General features: G+C 60.0%; 1 protein-coding gene across 9 annotated transcripts in view; it reads left to right on the top strand.

The window, feature by feature from the left end:
- CABIN1 (calcineurin binding protein 1) overlaps positions 1-19,493 on the top strand; it is a 153,993-nt gene that overhangs the window by 129,626 nt on the left and 4,874 nt on the right. For all 9 annotated transcript variants that reach the window (XM_058690975.1, XM_058690977.1, XM_058690976.1 and 6 more), the window contains 5 exons: positions 10,161-10,324; positions 11,192-11,288; positions 12,185-12,859; positions 14,275-14,349; positions 16,976-17,258. In XM_058690975.1, coding sequence (XP_058546958.1) covers positions 10,161-10,324; positions 11,192-11,288; positions 12,185-12,859; positions 14,275-14,349; positions 16,976-17,258 — 1,294 coding nt within the window. The remainder of the gene's footprint in view (positions 1-10,160; positions 10,325-11,191; positions 11,289-12,184; positions 12,860-14,274; positions 14,350-16,975; positions 17,259-19,493) is intronic.

Below are 19,493 nucleotides of genomic sequence, written 5' to 3'. Positions count from 1 at the left end.
AGCCCGACCCAGCCCGGGGCCTCCAGCTGGCGCGCCGGGGTGTGCGCTGCTCTGCGCTGCACCGCGCGAAAGCGAAAGCCAAAGCCGCTCTCCCGCCGCCGGCCCGAGCAACTTCGCGGCGGGCGGCGCCCAGGAGGAGCAGCGCAGGGCCGCTCCCGGGGATGGTGAGCGGGCCGGCCGGGTGGGCAGCGGCGCCCGGGCGCGGTGCTTCCCCAGCTATAAATAGCTGTTGTGCGGGGGCGGGAGGATGGTGCCGGCGGTTTGAGAGCGCCTAGCCTGCTCGGAGCCCTGAGCCGGGCCAGGACCTTGCCCCGCGGCAGAATGAGAGGGAGGGTGTAGAGGGGCGCGGGGCGGGGGTGCGGCACACGCAGGCGGGGCCGCGGTGGAGTTGTCAGGCTGGGCTCCCCCACGCACTTAGTTGTTTGTTGTTTCTGCTTTTCTCCGGGAGGGGGAGGGGAGGGACAGCCTGGCAGTTCTGGGGACCCAGTGTGCGACGTCTCATTTGGTAGAAGAGGCTGGAAGCAGGCGGGCACCAGCTGCAAGCAAATTGCAGGCTTCCCCAGCCCCTGCCTGTGCTGGGGACTCATTACCTGTGGATGGCGCGGGGAATCCCTTGCCCTCGGGAGCCCAGCCAGGACCGCTGGTTGGGTGGAGGGCAACGGCGCCCCTGGCGGTTTTGTACAACCCTGCGGCCAGAGAGCCGGCCTTGATGGGTCTGAGGGGGGGGGGGGGGGCGCGGGTGCTGTTCAACCTCACCTACCTCTGGCTGCGCTGCCAACCTTAGGCCTGGAGCAGGACAGTGGTTACAAGTGCTGTGGGAGGGACAGGGCCCTTAGGTCTAAAAGGCATCAAGAAGATGGGGAGTCCTGGCCCCAAAGGCCTCAGAACTCCTGAGGAGGGTGGCTCCTGAAGGAGATGGAGCTATCTGGACTAGCTGTGGGAGAGGTGCTGCCCTGCCAGCCTGGCTCTGTCTGTGATGCTCGCCTTACTTGGGGACACGGGGTGGAGTGAGAAGAGTAGAGTTGTCTGAGTTTTGCTGTAGTTTCAGCTCCCTGTTGGCTGTGTGCCCTGGGACGAGTCTCTCCCTGTGAGCTCTAAGTGAAACCCCATGTTGTAGAAGGTGGACAGGCACCCTCTGGGTGCCATTGGCCCCCCAGGGCTCCCAGGCACCCAGCGCAGCTCTACATGCTCTCTCCAAGTAGTCTTGCTGTTTGGGAGGCTCGTATGGGTATGCTGGTGACAGAGGTCTCCCTAAGACTTTGGAGAATGCTGGTATTCTTCCCAAGGCTGCTCCCGACCTGAGGGCCTACAGTCCAGATTCCATCCTGGCTTAGCTTGGGGGTCGGGCTGCCTCGCTGAGGCTGGACGCTGGAATATTTTTCTGTTTCTCTGGGGGGAGAGGCTCTAATCTACCCCAGCACCCCTCCCTACTGAGGGGTTCCAATCACCCGCATGGAAGCTGGTCCTCGGCTGGAAGCAGGCTGCTCCCACAGCCCCAAGCCCGCTGCTCCTGGGAATAGGATGCCAGCAGGCTGCCCGCCCTCGCCTGTTTGGAGCGATGAGTCACCACTGCACCCATGCTGTGGGGGGGCGGGGGTGCTGCTGCAGGAATCCCTCTGCCCAGGGAACGGGTTCTCCCTTGGGTGCTGGGTGCTCACAGCACTATGTTTTCTGTGAATAGAAATGTTGGGGCTGAGCAGCCCTGGGAGGCCTGTTCACCTGTCATACTGTGGCACATGGGGCTAGCTTGGGACTGGGAAGGCCCAGGATGATGGACTGCTCCCCCTGCACCCACCTCCTGTCATAGGTCAGACACCCAGGCCCTGCTGCTGCCCCTCTTTTGTTCTCCTGCACGGAACACTCCAGGTGGTAAGGTCGACCCTCAAGGGCTGCCCATTTCAACTCCACTTGGCAGAGGCTCCTTCTCCTCTGGCTCCTGCACCTTCTTGGCTCTTCTCTGGCTTTCCCTGAACACCCCATCCCTGAAGTCCTTACTTTCTCAGCCCATTACTCCTTGTACCAGCCTTTCTTCTCTCCCTTCACCCTAGATGCACACGTGTCTATTTGTCCCATTAGCAGGGGACCCCTCTGGTGGGTGTGCCTGACCCATCCATGTGATTCCTGGTTCCTGGGGTGTACTTGGCTTACTGCGCAGTTGCCGGGCTCATCTGCACTGGCAGACCCAGGGACCACTCTGGAGCAACTTCTGAGGTGGGCCTCCCCAGCACCCAAAGGGGATTCATCTGGGGCATAGACTCTCCAGAGTCTGTTCAGGCCTTGGCTCATGCTGGGGACTCACTCAGAGCCACCCTAGGGCTACACTGCGGTTGAGGACACTTGGAGGCCAGGGTTTATGGCTTTGACCTGGAACGTTCCTTTTCTGGAGGCTCCTCGGGCAGGCCCCATGGGCCCACGTCCCTGTCTGCCTAGTTTGACTCTCCTGTGGAAGGGCTTTCCTTCCACCCAGGAGGCCAGGCTCTGTTCAAGGGGCCTGACGTGCCAGTGAGCCAGAGCCACCCGTGGGCAGCTCGGCATCTGGGAGGCCATGACGGGGCAGGCTAGGATTCAGGTCCTTGGGACTGGCTATTGACTTCAAGAGCTAGGTCAGCCCTTCTAACCACTCTGTTAGCAACTCCTGGTCAGGTAGGGGAGGCCTGAGAAGGCCCCAGGCAGACGTGGGCCCCTCTGGGTGAAGCAGCGTTGGGTGAGCTGGAGAGGGCCCACTGTGTGTGGCAGACACCGCCTGCCCAGCTGCCCGCCTGCTCAGCGGACTGAGCACCCCTAGGTCTCTCACAGTGCTCTTGGCATCTGACCGCTTTTCCCCTTTTAGTTCCTCCCCAATGCACCCAAGCCCGGCTCCTTTGTGGCCTTTCTGGATGCTCCCAGGGGTGGCTACTTTCTCCTCTGTCCTCCCGCTTGAGCCTCACTGGGTGCCCTGGCTGGGCATGATCCCAGTAATAGCAGAGCGGGGAAGGGACATCTGAGTCCTATGGGTAGGGCAGCAGGGGACAACGAGAGGAGCCCAGCCAAGTTGTGGAAGACCGAGGCTGGAGGCCATGCCCCAAACAGGGGCTCAAGGGACTAGATTATGAAGTCTCTGAGACATTCAGAACTGGTGCAAGACACTCACTCCCCATCCCTCTGCCAGTGGGCACTCCAGTCCCAATCTACCCTCTCGGGGTGGGGGGGGGGGGGGGGGGCGGCGTTCTCAGGTCTTCAAAGGCCCTGGCTCAAAACTGAAGTGATTTGGTGTCACTGCTTAGTTCTGTGTTTCTGTTTCTAGTCTGTAAATCACAGATCACGTTGATGATGTTTTGTACCTTTGTAAGCATTCAGAGAGGACCTGAAGGAGAGTCTGGTTCCTGAGTCTGGTCCCATACCAGGTCACTGGGTAGCCTTGGGCAGGCTGTCCAAACTCAGTTCTTCCCTCTAGAAAATGAGGGGTGCGTCGATTACATACTCGAACAGTCCCTGCCAGTGTGGGTTTGGGATGAATCAGAGTCTCCATCCAGTCCTTATGGCCTGAGCTTCATCCACGCAGTGACAAGCCTTTGCCCTGGGTCTGAGTGTGGCTCAGATGGAGCAGTGCCTAGTCAAGCACATCTCCCACCTGCCTCCTTCTCTGCCTTGGCATCTCCAGGCCACTTGTTTTCCCGGGGGGCCTTTGCCTGTGCCCTTAGTGTGCAGGAAGCCCCAGGGAGAGCCATTACTGAAAGGTGGGGTCCATGAAGGTGGCAGGTGCATCTGGGATCCCCAGAACAACCTCGGGGCATACCATTGAGAACGGCCTGAACGGTGGCCTCGCACAGGGCAGTTGGGGCTACTGTGAGAATCAAAACCCGCCGTTTGGGGCCGCCAAGCTCAGCATTGGCCCTGAGCCAGGTGAAGAGGCTGTGCTGGTAGCCCTGCAGGTGTGCAGGGAGCCAGGGGTCCAGGAGCCTGGATGGGCAAGACCTTCTGGCCCACACTGAGGCAGTTAGGGAGGTGTGGGCTGGCCAGCTGATGGGGAATCTGGGGAGAGAGGAGTCTCTGCCCCTCTAGGAAGAAGCTTCCCCCAGACTCCAGTGTGCTGGAGACATCATGAGCCTTAGGACTGAGCACGACCTTAGCCTGGCAGCCAGGAGTGTGCTCCATGCCAGCAGGGGCATCTGCTATCCATCCCTGAGGTGCCACCTGCCAAGATTTTGGTGACCAGAAGCCAAGGCCTCGTGGCCTTCCTGCTCAGACACCAGCCTCGCCCTGCTTTCCAACCCCCTTTGTGAGTGGACAGTGTGTTCATGGGCAAGGGCACCGGTTGGCCCGGCAGCACCCCACCCCTTCCACCCACCCAGCTCTCAGCTCCCGTGGGAAAGCTCCCCTGGTCTCCAAGGGCCTCCAACCATGCCAGCCAGCCCCACCCTCCATGAACCTCCAGGTTTGCTCCAGTGTGGGGCTCAGTTTCCGAAGCTCTCTTTCCTTAAGAGCAGCAGGAAGATGCCCAAGTCTCAAGGCTACAGGGAGGGTTTGGTAACTTGTCTCAAGCACTCAGCACAGAGTCTGGGGCTCCATGAATTATTCAGGTAGTTATAGTCTGTCTCAGTGACCTCATCTGCCAGCCAGGAGCCTGGAACCACTTGGATGGGTTGGGGGTCGGCTGAGATGCTCCCGAGGAGATGCACATAGGTGGAGCTTTGAGCACAGTCCCAATGTTTCTGAGTGCTTCTGAGGCTGCTGCTGTATGCCCCCAACTGCCCACAGCTCTCCAAGCACGCACCATCCCAGCCAGGAATTGGGTGTGCCTGCACTCTGGCGGAGGGGAGTCTTGGCATGCTGCCAGAACTGCAGGACAGGAGGGCAGCTGGGGAGGGCACAGGGGAGAAGCAGGAGGGGCCCTGAGTCATGCCCCGCCAGGCCCCGCCTGGCACCAGTGGTTGCCTTCCTGCCTCACAGGTGAGCCCCGTTCCAGATCCTCCTCATGGGGCCCCTGCTGCCCCTGGCTCCCACTCCTGCCACTCGTTCCTCTGCGATCCTGTTTTGGCCTGTCCTTCAGCCCCCAAGTGCCGGCCTCCCCTCTTCTCGGGCACTGCTGCCCACTCCCTTCTTATCAGATCCCCTCTTCCTCCCTCTCAGATGCCTCCTGGCACATCCCCTCTACCCTTCCTGAAGCCTGTGCTTGTGGCCTCTGCTGCTGCAGGTGGAGCCTGACTGCCCCTTCCGCCAGTGTGCAGACATCCCTCTCCCAGTGCATTCCCCTCCCTGGGAGCTCCCCGGTTCTCTTAGGGGCTTCATAGCCCTCCCTAGGCACAGCCTGACAAGGCTGTCGTTCCCTGAGGGGCAGTATGTGGGGGTGTGCTTTGTCTCCTTCCCCTCTGTAGCGGGGCGGGAAGTGTTCCACTTGTCTTGGGGCTGCTGGTATCGTGGGGGCTCTGGCTGCAAACACAGAAGCCCAGCGCTGCCTGCTCAGGCAGAAGGCAGAGCCTTGGCTTACTTGCCACCCTGCCAGCTTAAGACTCTGCCTGGTGGCTCCACGCCCTCGGGCCAGCTGTCCCTGGAGGCTAGCTGCATGTCTGCAGGAACCTCCCCAGGGCTTATGGTGCCTGTAGTTCCCTCCTGATTTTCCGTGGACTCTGCCTGATGTGTTTGGTCTTCCTTTCCGAAATAGCTGGCGGTATGTTACGGCTGCGCGCACATATCTGGAAAGGAATGGGTTAACAGAGAACCCTCATGTAAAAGGGTCCAAACCACGCTCTGAAACGTGTGGTACAAAGTAGCCCTATCCTCAGGGGGTGCGTCCAGAGCCCTGTCCCTCTGTCCGTCCTCAGGAATTGGCCGAAAGCTGTTTGGGAGTCTGGCTCCTGAGCATAGGAACCCTCGTCTCCTCCCAGAGTGATCCCCACAGATGTGCCTAGCCGGTGCAGAGTGGCTCCGGTGGAAAGTGGCCCACTGGCCCCAGACGTGAGGAGGGAATCCACATGCACTCCGGGCTTGGCTACCATCCAGCAGCGTGGCTGGGGGCTTGCTGCCCCTCAGTGGGCCTCCGGTTCCCACCTCCACAATAAGCAGTTTCAGCCAGCTGAGTGTGCTTGAAAATGTCCATGATTGTGTAACTCAGATGCCACTGGATTCGTCAGTGCCGGCTGGAAGCAGCATCCCGGGAATCAGGAACCGGGTGCAGGAGGAACGGCAGGGGTGGGGAGGGCGGTCCCAGAGGGTGAGACAGGCAGGCCAGTGGCGCCATGGCGTGACAGGGAGCGGGTGGTAGGCAGACCCCCCCCCATCGGTGTGCATCCAGAAAGCGTCTCATCTGAGGCATTGCCTTGCGTCAGCCCCCGCCTTCATCTGCTTGCTGGTGGCTACCACTGGTGCCAGGCTACCTACCCCTCACAGCCCCAGGCTGGCCCACTTCAGGGGGTGGCTTGGTGGGCCCTCCAGAGTGGTTTCCTCAGCATCCTCACTGGCCCGTTTTGGCACATCCCATCCCTTCTCCAAAAGAGACACCAAACAGGTAAATGCCCTGCGTCTTTGATTCCGGAACTTGGGAGCAAGAGCGGGAATTTGGGATCCCCTCTCTGCAGGGGCCCTATCCACACCCCCCACCTTCTGCCAAGTCTGCTGTGGCCACCTGGTCCACCCTGCAGAGGGCCAAATGTGTTTTACCTCTGGCATCGCCTTCTCAGCCCCTTCTTTTTCAGGGGAGAGAGGAGAGCTAGCTCTTGCCCCACCAGGAGCTTGGCCGGATATGCCCCTGAGCAGCCCAAAGTCCTGCCAGCCCTCAGGGAGCGTGTTGCTGACTCGCCATCATTGCCTTTTGGCAAGGAGGCGTGCCGCCACCCCCCACCCCCACGCCCACCTCCACCCCCCAGTGCAGGGCTCATGTGCACACCCAGAGCTCTGAAGAGCATTCATTTCCCTGGGAGCAGAATTGTTTCCCACTTAGCCTGGAAAATCTCCAGGGTGAGGGACTGGTGGGGAGGTGGATGAGCTGGGCTTCTCTGCAAGCAGGAAGCCCTTCTCAAGCTGGGCCCCTTGCCTCTGCCAGCTTTGTGTCGGGCCCCTGGGGACCTGGAGCTGAAGCACACCTGCCCCCACTTAGGACACATTCCTAGCCACCGGCCTACCACCCCCTGACCATCTGAGGGGCTGCCCCCAAGTGGTCCTGGCAGAGGCTTAGGAGGGCAGCAAGCCAGGAGGGCTTCAGAGAGGAGATGACCTCACAGCCAGGCTTGGGAGGACACAGGAAAACTGGCTGGGCAGAGGAAGTGAGAGGGCGCCTGAAAAAGTGAGAAGGGTAAAATTCACGGCTCTATGAGGGGGCATGGTGAGTGTCCCGAGTCCAGGGACGGGGCAAAGGCCAGTGAGGCTCAGGTTTCCGCTGAGGTAGGTAAAGGAGCTGCCTTGTCAAGGATATAAGCAGTGAGGGATGCGGCCACACCATCCTTTTCCTGACTTGTCCTGGCCCAGGCCGGGTGGACGAATGGGGAGCAAGAGTCGAAGGAAGAGGCAAGATGAGGCTCGAGCCGGAGCAGGAATGTTAGGGGCATAAGGTGCAGGCTTGGGTGCCAGGGAGGGGCAGGGGTGTGGGGACAGCCTGGGGATCCAGCACAGTGTGAAGAAACCTTTTCTAACAATCTACCAAGGATGAAACGGGCCACCTCCAGAGATGGTAAGCTCCTGAGATGTACAGGCTGAAGCTGGTGCCCACCAGGTGTGTTGTGGGGGCCAGGCATTGGGGCCCAAGCACCCCAAGTGCCTGCAGCCTCCTGAGGCTTTGGCGCCATATCTGAGGCCCCCATGACACTTGCTTCTGCCCACCTCACAGCCAGGCTCACCCCGAATCCCTGGCAGAGGTGACATGAGAGGAACAGGGCCGCTTTCCCAGGGGAGGGGCCAGAAAAGTCAGCACCTCTGTCCTCACACAGCCACCCCCAAACACGATTTGAAGGAAGAAGCGTGAGTCTTCCATTCATCCTCCCCAGTGGCTTCCCCAAGGAGAGCAGGGGACCCTCCACCCTTAGCTGCTCATCAGGCAGCTGGGAGAGACCTTCTGAGCCCGGATCAAGGCGCACTGGGAGGAGTGACCTCCGATTGTTCTTTGAGTCTTCAGAGGTTTTGCCAGGGAAGAGGGAGGCATTCAGTGAAATCCAGGGTCATCCTGGACCCTTGTGGGTTGAGGGTGCAGAGCAGAGCATGCCCCTCTGTGCCCTAAGGAAGAGTGAGATCCGGGAGCAGTGGGGTCACACCCAGATCTCTGGCTTGACCCTGGGCCGGCTCTGATGCACACCTGCAATGTCGTGGCATGTGGTGGGACTGTGCTTCCGACTCTCCCCCTCTCCTGTTAGGTGCAGGAAGGAGCTGGGGGCCAGTGGTGGAGGGCCAGAGCAGGTGATGGAGGCTTCCTTCTGGGCTGGTTGGCTGGTCCAGCCTGTGCTCAGAGCTGTGGTGGTGGTGAGGGGCCAACTGTGGGACTGCCTCTCATGCTGGGTGACCCTGAGGGAGTTGCTCCTCATCTCTGTGACATAGAGATGTCACGATGTCATGATGACATAGCTGTGTCAGCCTGTGATGCAGAGCATGGTGACGTCTGCAGTGCCTTGGGAGAAAGAACCAAGCTCTTCTTCAGCCTGGCGGGTCTGGTGGACAACAGAGAGGGCACCTCCCAGCCCCTGCCACACATCTGGGGTACAGTGTCAGGGCCACACTGGCCAGACAGCTGTCCAAAGCTGCCCCTCGTCCTCTCAAGTGGCAGCTTTTCCTGAGCTGCTGCAGAAGCCACCTGTGCCCAGTGGGAAGATGCAGCGTTGGTATCCGTGCCCTAGATGTGGGTGGCCTCAGCCTCCTGGTTTTGTCTAGGCCGGGAGGCAGCTGGTGCCTTATTTGGTACTGTCTGGGATAAAGAGTAGTTGCCAGCCTTCACACAGTGCCCCGGCCTGCTCAGGGGGTGGGGGGAGCAGTTCTCTGCGCCCGGTGTGAGCCCAGTGACCCAGTGTGGAGGCTCTGGGGGCTTGGAGTTGCAGGTTTTAGGCTCCTCTCTTACTTAAGTGGCTCAGGGCTGGAGGTGCCCTGGTCTTCCTCCCTCCCGGGACTGCTGGAGCTGGGAGTTAGTCACTGAGCACCCACGGGAATAGAGCCCTGGGAAGGGCACCCCCTGGGTACCCTTCTTTGGGCCCCGGGTGCAGGAGGCAGCATTGCCCACAGCCCTGGTCTGGGCAGGAATTTCTGGGCAGGAATTTCTCTAGGGTGTTTGGCTTCAGGAAGCCACATGTGAGCCTGCCTGCTCCTTCCAGGTCCCCAAAGTCCTGCCCCAGAGACATAAATCCTAATGTCCAGGTCCTGCAGCCTCAGGCCTGCTCAGAAGGTATGAGCTTCTGTTCACTTAAAATTCACTCCCTTGGTCATCCTTTCCTTCACTACGCCTGGACTGGACCCGAGTGTGTCTCAGATACCATGCTGGGTGTGGGGATGCCACAGGGAACCAGACATGGAGCTGCCGATGAGCAGGGTGCCAGGTGCAGGGGTGGGCTAAGCACGGGCTGAGGGAGACCGTGGCGGGTATCCTTAGAGCTGGCCCTGCTCCAGCGCAGCCTTCAGACAGTGAGGTTGGATGGCCGAGAAGTGGAGGAGGGGGTCCTGGCCAGAGCATACACTGGACAAAGGCGGGTTCAAGGAAACCTGGGCATCCAGCAAGCTGCAGGTCATTTTCAGCCCAGCCCTCCATTCTCTGGGTGCCGCTGGAGGGAATACACATGGGTGGGGCCCAGGCTTGAGCATGTCTGGCCAGCAGCAGCCGCCAGAAGTTCACGTTGGCCACCTTTTGACCCATCAGTTCAGCTCTAGGAATCGGTCTCATGGCTGAGTCAGCACCTGTGCAGAGGCGCAGAGGCACTAGACTTCTCCCGCTGGTTGCATTTAACTGAGGGGACGCAGCCTGTGTGCTTCCTGTAGGGAAGAGAAAAGTAAACACATACCTTGCAGCCATTCAGAAGAGGAGAGTGCAGAATAGTGCGTGTATTCTTTGCCACCATCCGTGGAGGGAAGTAGATGGGGGTGGCCACGCTCCCACTTCCCTTGGGATAGCAAGAGGGGTCCGAGGCACCCCGGATTGGGCAGAGTCCCCTGTGGTATCATGGCAGGCTCCAGTTGTGGCAGCCCACCTCACACGCCCGCCTCTGTCCATTTCACAGGGCATCTGGCGGATCCCCGTGGACGAGATCGACCGGCCGGGCAGCTTTGCCTGGCACATGAACCGCTCCATTGTGCTGCTGCTCAAGGTGCTGGCCCAGCTCCGGGACCACAGCACCCTGCTGAAGGTGTCCTCCATGCTGCAGCGGACCCCGGACCAGGGCAAGTGAGTGCAGCCACCCGGCCCGGTGTGTGGTCAGCCCCGTGGGGGCAGCTGGTGCTGCCGCGGGTCAGAGCATGGGTGCACACACAGGCTGGAGCCCCTCATCCGCCCAGGGCATTTCTCCACTGGTTGTGGAGCCTAGACCCACCCTTTTTTTCAGGAGCCTCTCTGTCCTGGTATCTAGACAGCACCCTGCCCTGTGGACCCTGGGGTGAACACAGGCTGTGGACTAGCTATCCTTTCCTTCCTCCTGCTTCCCTTCAGCTTGGGGCTTTCAGGGTGCTGTCACGTTGTGGGGAAGACAGGTGTCCAAATGATAGCCAGGGTCCCCCAGGTGAAGGCCAGTAATAACAGGCCAGGCAACAGGGGGACCTGGGCTGCAGAGGTAACCAGGGATCCCTTTGCCAGAAAGGGTGGGACAGATAGGACTGAGGGACATCTGCTTCAGCTGCAGTTGCAGGGGTTGTGGGGGATCCCTGAAGATGTGGTCTGGCCCAACTGGACCAGCAGCTGCCCATGCCTGCACCACCTCACCTTCTCTCATCTCATTCACCCCAGAAGCTGGGGTGGGGCCCTCAGCTGGGGCCTGGAGCACACTGGACACAGTCTTTGTGGAGAGAAACCAGAGGCCCCCAGCCCTAACTTGGCCTGGCCCTGCCCCCACCCCCACCCCCATGAGGGCCCAGGACAGTCTGTGTCTGTTGTACAGGGAGGAGGCTCAGGGCAGGCTTCCGGGGAGTGGACCTAGGCAGGAGGGAGGCTGAGGGGCCAGCAGGTGTCCTTGGGGCAGGAAAGGGCATGGGCCGCCATCTAGTGCCATGTGGCTCTGAGGCTCTGCCATCTTCTCTGGCCACCCCCACGTGCCTGCAGGAAGTATCTGCGAGATGCCGACCGCCAGGTCCTGGCGCAGCGGGCCTTCATCCTCACTGTGAAGGTGCTGGAGGACACCCTGAGCGAGCTTGCAGAGGTATGCCCATGGCCCCTGTCCCTCCACTTACCCGCCATTAGGAAGGTCCCTGTGTCCCCACCTGTGAAGTAGAGACCTTGCCTCTTTGGGTGGGAAAGGTCAGCACAGTGAGGGATTGGCAGACATTTAGCGAGGCGCTGACCCGCTTGGCAAATGTGGACTTGTGGTTACGGAAGACAATAGCGACATTCCCTGAGGCTGCAACCTGAGCAGTGTACCCCACCTGGCAGATTGAACTCGGGGTCACAGCAGCTGTGATATTGAAGCAGGTGGTGGGCTCGTGGTGGGCTGGGCACACCTGGTCCCTTTTCACCCTCCAAGGCAAGCACAGCTCTCACCCCCTCTCTAGCTGAGCACCCTGAGGCCTAGGAGGTTAGGTCACCAGCCTAGCAGCCTAGGGCCACTGGGACCTGAGCCAGGGCAGTGCTGCTGCAGTGTCCCCTGCCCAGCAGGACTGGCTGGGCCATCGTGCGGTAGCTCGGGGCGGCACCCACCCCTGAGACTCCACCCTGACTACTGTGCATTAGGGGCGAGTGGGAGCCCAGATCAGGAGTATTTAGCTCTGCAGCAAGCACATTTGGTGGCCCCTGGTGGATCACCTCCCCATAAGACACCCAGGACTTCCCTGAGGCCCACGTTCAAGAAAGGCCAGCCCAGCCCAGGCCAGGCCTATTCTTCTGGAGTGGTACCACCGACAGTGCCCCATTAGTCCCTCTCAAGGCTGGAGGAGCAGAGCGGGGAAGGACTTCCTCTGGCAGGTGTTTAGGCCCAGCCTGGGCCAGCTAACAGACGGGGAGAGCCAGGGTGGCCTGGGGTAGGCACACCTGACACCCAGGGGTGTCTTGTTCTGGTAGAAGCCCCAAAGATACAGTCTTTCACCTTTGGTTTTCTCGTAGGGGTCAGAACGCCCAGGGCCCAAGGCCTGTGGCCTCCCTGGAGGCAGGATGACCACCGACGTCCCCCACAAGGCCAGTCCCGAGGACAGTCAAGAGGCCCTCCCCCACTCCAAGAAGCCCCCTCTGGCTGATGGCTCAGGGCCAGCAGGCGAGCCAGGGGGCAAAGTGGGCCCCCTCAACCACCGGCCCGTGGCCATGGAGGCAGGAGACAGTGCAGATCAGTCTGGGGAGCGAAAAGACAGGGAGAGCCCCCGGGCAGGGCCTACCGAGCCCATGGACACGGGTGAGGCCACCACTCGCTGCTCAGACTCCGAACGGGCGCCGCCCCCGCAGCCAGGCCGACCCCCCAGGGACCGGGGCCCCGAGAGCCGGCCCACTGAGCTGTCTCTGGAGGAGCTGAGCATCAGTGCCCGCCAGCAGCCCAGCCCGCTCACACCAGCCCAGCCAGCCCCAGCCACCACCCCTGCTGCCACCACCGGGGCCAGAGTGGGCAGTCACCCCGAGGAGCCACCCACACGGCCCAGCAGAAAGAGGAAGCTCCTAGAGGACACAGAGTCGGGCAAGACGCTCCTGCTGGACGCCTACCGAGTGTGGCAGCAGGGCCAGAAGGGCATGGCCTACGACCTGGGCCGCATCGAGAGGATCATGTCTGAGACCTACATGCTCATCAAGCAGGTGGGTGGCCACGGGCCAGGCCTGGTGGTTCTCACGGAAGGTCCTTCCCGGCTGGTCCAGGAGTGTGAGGGCCCTTCGGGGTGTTTGTTAGGTGTCATTCCCACCCCACCTGTGCTGTTCATTTCCCTACATTTGAGGTTTTCTACCATGAGCAGGCCATAGATTTAGAGTCCGAAAAACAAGAAGCAGGTCCGGCCATCATGTTGCACGCTTTAAGTACGGGGTGATTTTATCAACTGTATTTCAAAAAAGCTGGGGAAAATATACAAAAAGAAAAGAAAAGGAAAAACGGTGAGCTTGGAAAAACTCTATTTTCAACTGTAAAGGAAACAAAACCTTATCAAATCCAACACAGGGAGAAGAGACCCCTGACAGCCACCCCCCCGCTCAGGCTGACAGCTCAGAGCCTGGAGCCCGCTTCAGATTCTGTGTCTCCCTCTGTCTGCCCCTCTGCTGCTTGCACTCTGTCTCTCACACTGTATCAAAAATAAATAAACGTTAAAAAAAAATTTTTTTTTAAATGCCTTCCAGGGGCACCTCAGTGGCTCAGTGGGTTAAGCGTCTGACTTCAGCTCGGGTCATGATCTCAAGGTTTGTGAGTTCAAGCCCTGCATCAGGCTTTCTGCTGTCAGCACAGAGCCCACTTTGGATCCTCTGTCTCCCTCTCTCTCTCTGCCCCTTCCTTGCTCACTCGCTGTCTCTCTCAAAAAATGGATTTCCACAGGAAGAGACCCGGAACTGCAATGGCTGCTTCAGTCTGGTTGCCTGTCCTGATAAGCGATTTCTTCCCAGATTGTGTCTGTTTACAGTGACGCTTTTGAGAGCGCCTGTTTTATCACCCCCTCACTGGCATCCAGGATTAACCTTTCTTTTTGTTTCTGTTGCTGACACATTAGGAAGAACCCAGCTCAGCACTCCCTGCTTGTCAGGGCGGGCCGTTCCCCACCCTACCTGCCCCGGCCTGGGTGCTCCTGACACTCCAGCCCTTCTCCCTCCTTCCCTGCCCATTGGTCCACCACGGCGGCCCCCTGTGCCTCCCTAGCCTCCTTCTCATCCCCCTGCACCTTGGGCTGTTGGTCTCTGGGTCATTTAGACCTTGCCCTCCCCCCGGACCTCAGACTCTGAGAGGCCCTGCATCGTGCTCGCTTGTGGACAGGCTCTGGCTCAGATTCTGCCAGCCTCAGCCCCTGAGGACTCAATAACCTGGTTCCAGACATGAACTTGACAGGACCAGCCCGGCCCACAGCAGTGGCCCTGGAGGATGGACCCGGGAGATAGATGTGTGCTCCTGCCATGCTCCAGCAGGACTGGAGTGTCAGGGGATCTTCAGAGGAGCTGGTCCTCATACTCCAGGGGCTGGGAGAAGGCCAGCCACCACGGCCTGGCCCTTTGACTTGGAGCATCTCCTTGCTTAGGTGGACGAGGAGGCTGCACTGGAGCAGGCTGTGAAGTTCTGTCAGGTCCACCTCGGGGCTGCCGCCCAGAGACAGGTAAGCAGACCCAGCCTGTGCCGGCCTCCCTACACGAGGCAGGCCCCATGCCAAGGCCCCCGGCTGTGGGCTGAGAAGCAGTACACCTCAGGAGGGACTGTTTCTGGGCTGAACATGGGCCGAGGGGAGATGGACAGGAGCCCCTGACCACCAGCCCAGGTGGGGCAGCATTGTGTGGCAGGTAGGGCCTTGGCAGGCCCAGACCCCAGCTCCGAGTGTGTGACCTCAGCGGTCCCCTCACCTCAGCTGCCTTTTCTGTAAATGGGGAAGATGGTCCTTACCTAGCTGACCCCTGGAAAGGTGACTTCATTTGGGATGAAGGTGGAGGAAGTGATGTGGGGCTGGGATAGGAATGGGTTAGGAGCAGAGCAGATGGGGGTCCTGGGGTTTATTTAGCAAGGGAGGGGGCAGGTTGGTGCCAGGTGTGGGAAAGACGCCCTGCTGTTGAGTGGGGAGGCTGGGTTGGTGCAGAGGCCCGGTGAGCAACAGGTGGGTCCAAGATGGCAGAAGATGGGCCAGCGTGACCTGGTGACAGGAAGGAGGGGTGAGGGAGTATATTTTCCCCTCGGAGCGGGGTCCAAGCAGGAGACCTGGGTGCAGGTGCCCCCAAAGCCTTTGGTCTGGGGCTCAGAGGCCACAGATTTTGAGGAGGAGGGGGTGAGGGAGAAGGGTCTCCTTGGGAGAGACCTAGCTCAAGAGAAAGCCCGCAGGGGGAGTCTGGCTGGCAGAGAAAGAGGGGGGCTAAGGCTGGGGGGCACTGCAGTGCTCCTGCTCAACAGTACCAGAGGGGCATCTTCCTGCACCACATGTGGGCATTTCTGCAGGAGTGACCCCTGGGCCTGGGTCATTGGGTCAAAGGGCAGGTACTTGCCATTTGAATAGGTGTGGCCTCTTGTCCCCCCAGGGGTGGCCCAACTGCCCCTTCCCCAGCAGCACAAGTGAGCAGACCTTGCCCTCCCATCCTTGCCCACACGCAGCCCTCTCTTGGCATTTCCCCCAGGGAAGTACATCACAGGGAGTCCCAAGGCAGGAGTTCAGGGCAGTGGGCATCCATCTATAGGTCACCTAGCGGCAGGCTTGTAGATGCTGTCAGTGTCCAGAGCTTCCTCTCAGTGAAATGGGGCAGCATGCTACCCTTCCTGCCTGGACTCTTGGTCTGAGGAAGTCCAGAAATTCAGCCTTGACCAGGCAGTCTGTGGGCCACACACGTGGGCCTGTTCCCCCAGCTGAGGGCCAGAATCCCGGGGGAGACATGCCCCAGGTTCTACCACCCCATTATTGCCAAAGCAGCCAGGATTCACATCATAGCCGCTGTGGTTTCTGTGGCTTGCGTGGCCCTAACCGCAGCCTCTGCTGCATGGAACAGGAGTAACTGCCCAGGGCCCCAGTGCAGGGCCTGAGCCCAGGGGTCCCCTCCTGCCTCCTCTGCTGACCCAGATGAGGTCAGGTATGCGGTGACCACTCCAGACAGAGTGGCTGTTTCTGATGCAGTCTTTAAGGCCCTTAAAATGATAGAACACCCCCCCCCCCCACCCAGAAAACCTCCCAACGCCTGCCTTCCCTGTCTTGTGGCAAAAGGAGATCCTGAGCTAGCAGGAGCCAAGGGCAGGGAAGGGTCCTTTAGATGAGGAGATTGAGGACCAGCACCCAACTGGGGCCTGGGCGCCTCTGGCCAGTGCTGGGGAGGGGGCAGCCCGAGCCCTGAGCCTGCTGCCTCCGCCCCTTGCCCCAGGATCCATTTGGCTAGAGGCCAGTCCCAGTTGCCATGGCAGCCTAGCGCACACCTGGAGAGTGCTCTGGACATAATTAGAGGCTCAGTGCTGTCACCGTGGCTGGGGCTGGCTCCTGCAAGGACAGACACAGCACATCTTCCTGTCCTCTCCCCACCTTGCACCCGCCCCCCGACTGGAGGTTCAGGTTCAACCCAACACATATCACACAGCAGAATCACAGGGGCTGTCCTGTGCTCCTTGAAACTAGGGACAGGACGTTTCAAGCAGAACAAATGTCAAAAGAAGCAGAGTTATGGCGGGGAGCCAGCTGACCCCCAGCACCATGGTGCCCCCAGCAGGTGTGAGACCACATTTGCAGCCCTGGTGTGGCCTGAGGCTAGGAGTCTAGGGCCGGGAGGATGGCTCACACCTGCAGCACACCCTCAGTGAGCTTCAGCCTTCACACTGTTCTGGGAGCGGAGGCTTTGGGTGCAAAGTAGAAGGGCCCTGGTGGCAGAGAGAACTGTGTGGAAGAAGATGGAGAGGCCCCAGCGGGCCCTGCTCCCCTGAGAACGGAAGGCCTAGGTGAGAGCTTCTGGGGTGGCCAAAGCTGGACTATCCGGCACTGCCTCTTTGGGGCTGCGGTCTTGAACTCAGGGAGCTGACTCTTGGTGTCACCCCAGCTCCCTAGGGATGGCCCCACATGAGGCTCAATGACCCCTGCCTGGGGTCATGTCTTCCCAGGGTGGCACCCAGGAATTGGAGGGTGAGGTCTGGTGGAGGCCCTGGCCAGCCCCAGGGTCTCCGTTGAGTCCCTACCAGCAGGGCCGGGCATCTTCCCAGGCAGGTGCTGTGGGTCCCCAGGGTTAGGAGGTGGGGTGCCCACCATCCTCACCTCCTCTTTGTCGTCACAGGCCGCAGGGGACACACCCACCACCCCAAAGCACCCCAAGGACAGCCGAGAAAACTTCTTCCCTGGGGCTGGGGCTCCCACGGCTCCTGACCCTGTGCCCGCTGACACTCTCCAGCGTCCCGGTGACACTCACAACAAGCCTCGCCCGGTGCCAGCTGCCACCACGGCTATCATCCCCTGCCCTCCCTCAGCGTCGGCCTCCAGTCCAGACCCGTCCAAGGACCCTGGGCACCCCCGGCCACACAGGGCAGAGGCCACCCCCAGCATGACTTCCCTGGGCCCAGGTAAGTCCCAGCCCATCTCCTAGGCAGCAAGGCCAGAGCTGGGCCCAGGCCCCTGCTACCAGCCAGCAACAAGTCCTGCTCCTTGCATGGAGAGTGTGGGTGGGGGAGGGGAGGCGACCAGGGTGACCTCCAGCCTGGTGATCCTTGGGAAGCACATCTTGGGGGCCCTGGAGGGCAGGGGGCATGACCTGATGGAGTGCCCACCACTTTCTTGACCTTCCTCCCATCCAAATAGGGACGTGATGATGGCAGTCCCCCATAGGGGTGTGTGGCTAGGAGAGAGGGAGCCAGCACTAATAGTGATATGTTTACATGTAAACTTGATGAATAGATAGATAGGGATTCAGGAGAGGGGAGGGGTCTTGATCTTGGCTTATCAGAGATCTCACAGGCCTATGAGCTGTCCCTGAGCACATCTGTGGTGGGGAGCATTCCTGCATAGGCCCCCTAGGGTAAGACAGATGGAAGCAGCCAGCAAGGAGCGGGATAAAGCTCATGGGTGGGCTTGTGAATTACAGAGGACAGAGGGCTCTGTCTGCCAGAGTCCTGGTTCCTTCTAAAACCCAGGATGCCCTTAGGAATGACAGCCTACTGGCAGGGGCAGCTGACAGACCAGCTTTCCAGGGAGGGGGCACTGAGGTGGCATCTCAAAGGTCAGCAGGCAAGGTGTCAGGCCTTCCCCTCACCCCGGCTCCTGGGACCAGCCTGCACCCTTGCTGAGGCCCTGCAGGGGCCTTTACTCTTGCAGGCTTATCAGTCTTCCCGGTCACAGTTCCATGCAGCCCTTCGGCCATTCAGCCTTGGCTGTGTCACTTCCTAGCCATTTTAATATCAGACCTGAGGGTTCCTGCCGTGGCTGGTCTGCCTGCGTGGGGACTGAGGGTGGCAGCCCTCCCTCCTTTCACTCTTTCCTACAGTTCTGGCATTAGGCGCTGATGTTTTCACCTGATGCTCATCCCCAGTTTGCTTTGAGAATCATGGAAGTGTAGGGACCATTTGCCCAGTCGGTTACAATTACCCTGGTTGTGGCCTCGTGAGACGAGGAATCACTTCCCTTAAGTCAGCTCCTGCAACCATTTGTTGTGAGGGGAGCCTCCGAAGGCTGCAAGACCAGAGCAGTTGAAGGATTGTAAGTGGTGGTTCTACCACCAGGTGACCTTGGCTGTCCCTGCTCCCCTCTGTGTACTTTGTTGTGTCTCAGTTTCCAGCACACGGTGTGTCAGATGGAGGTGATACAGGTTTAGCACAGTGCTTGGCAGACAGCAAGCACAGCCCCGGGGTGGATTGTGGTGATTTCAAAGGGCAGCGACAGTGAGAGTCCATAGCCCAAGGAATCACTCCCTCCCATGAAGTCGTGGCTCCCACAAGGTGTCCCCCCGACCTTAGGCTGTCTTACCCTCCACCTGACTCTTGCCTCCATGGTGTTGTAGCTTCTGAGGATCAGAGCTGTCAGCTGGTCATCTGAATTCTCTCATGTTGCTGGCACATCTCAGGTTCTCACCAGCTGTTGGCTGGAGGCCTCAGTTCCTCCACCGTGGGCCTCTCCGTAGGCTGCTGAGTGTCCCCACGTCATGGCTGCTGGCGTCCCCCAGAGTCTAGGTCTAAAAGAGCGAGACCACTCAAAGGAAGCCTCAGTGTGCTGCATAACCTAATCTGGAAGTGAGTGACCATCACTGGTGTTGGCCATACACAACTGGGTGTTAGGTGGGAAGGTTCCTTAGGGTCTAACAGGAGGCAGGGTCATCACGGCCCTGGGAGCCTGGTTGCCTTCCTTCCGTCTCCTGCTCACCGCACCCCAGTCCCAAGCAGGCTCCAAACTATGGTTTGCACTTTTTTCCCCTGTGTCGGATCAACGGAAGAGTGTATGTTTCCCGATGTGTTTTCTTCATCCCGGAGTATTGATCCTCTTTTATTTTCTTCCCCAAAACTAAATAGCCTTTTGCTAGAATGGAACTCTTACATGACATCGGGGTTGGGGATGGCCCTGGGCTGAGAATATGTGCTGCGTGGACCTGGCAGTGGAGTAGCCTCCTGACGGGCCAGGTGCTCAGCACATTCCCAAACCAGCCCTCTGCACTTGCACACCTGCCATGTGGAGTGACCTGCCGGCCTCTTGGGGCCGCCTCAGGATGTGCAAGCAGGTGGTGTTTGGCCGGTTGTGTTGTGGAGGGGGGGGGGGGTGTCCCTGATGATCCCCAGAATCCCCTGGAGTGGTGTCAGGGCCATGCTGGGATG

Source organism: Neofelis nebulosa, chromosome 11 (assembly GCF_028018385.1).
Source record: "Neofelis nebulosa isolate mNeoNeb1 chromosome 11, mNeoNeb1.pri, whole genome shotgun sequence".
NCBI classification, from domain to species: domain Eukaryota; kingdom Metazoa; phylum Chordata; class Mammalia; order Carnivora; family Felidae; genus Neofelis; species Neofelis nebulosa.
This window is presented reverse-complemented; position numbering and strand designations above follow the sequence as displayed.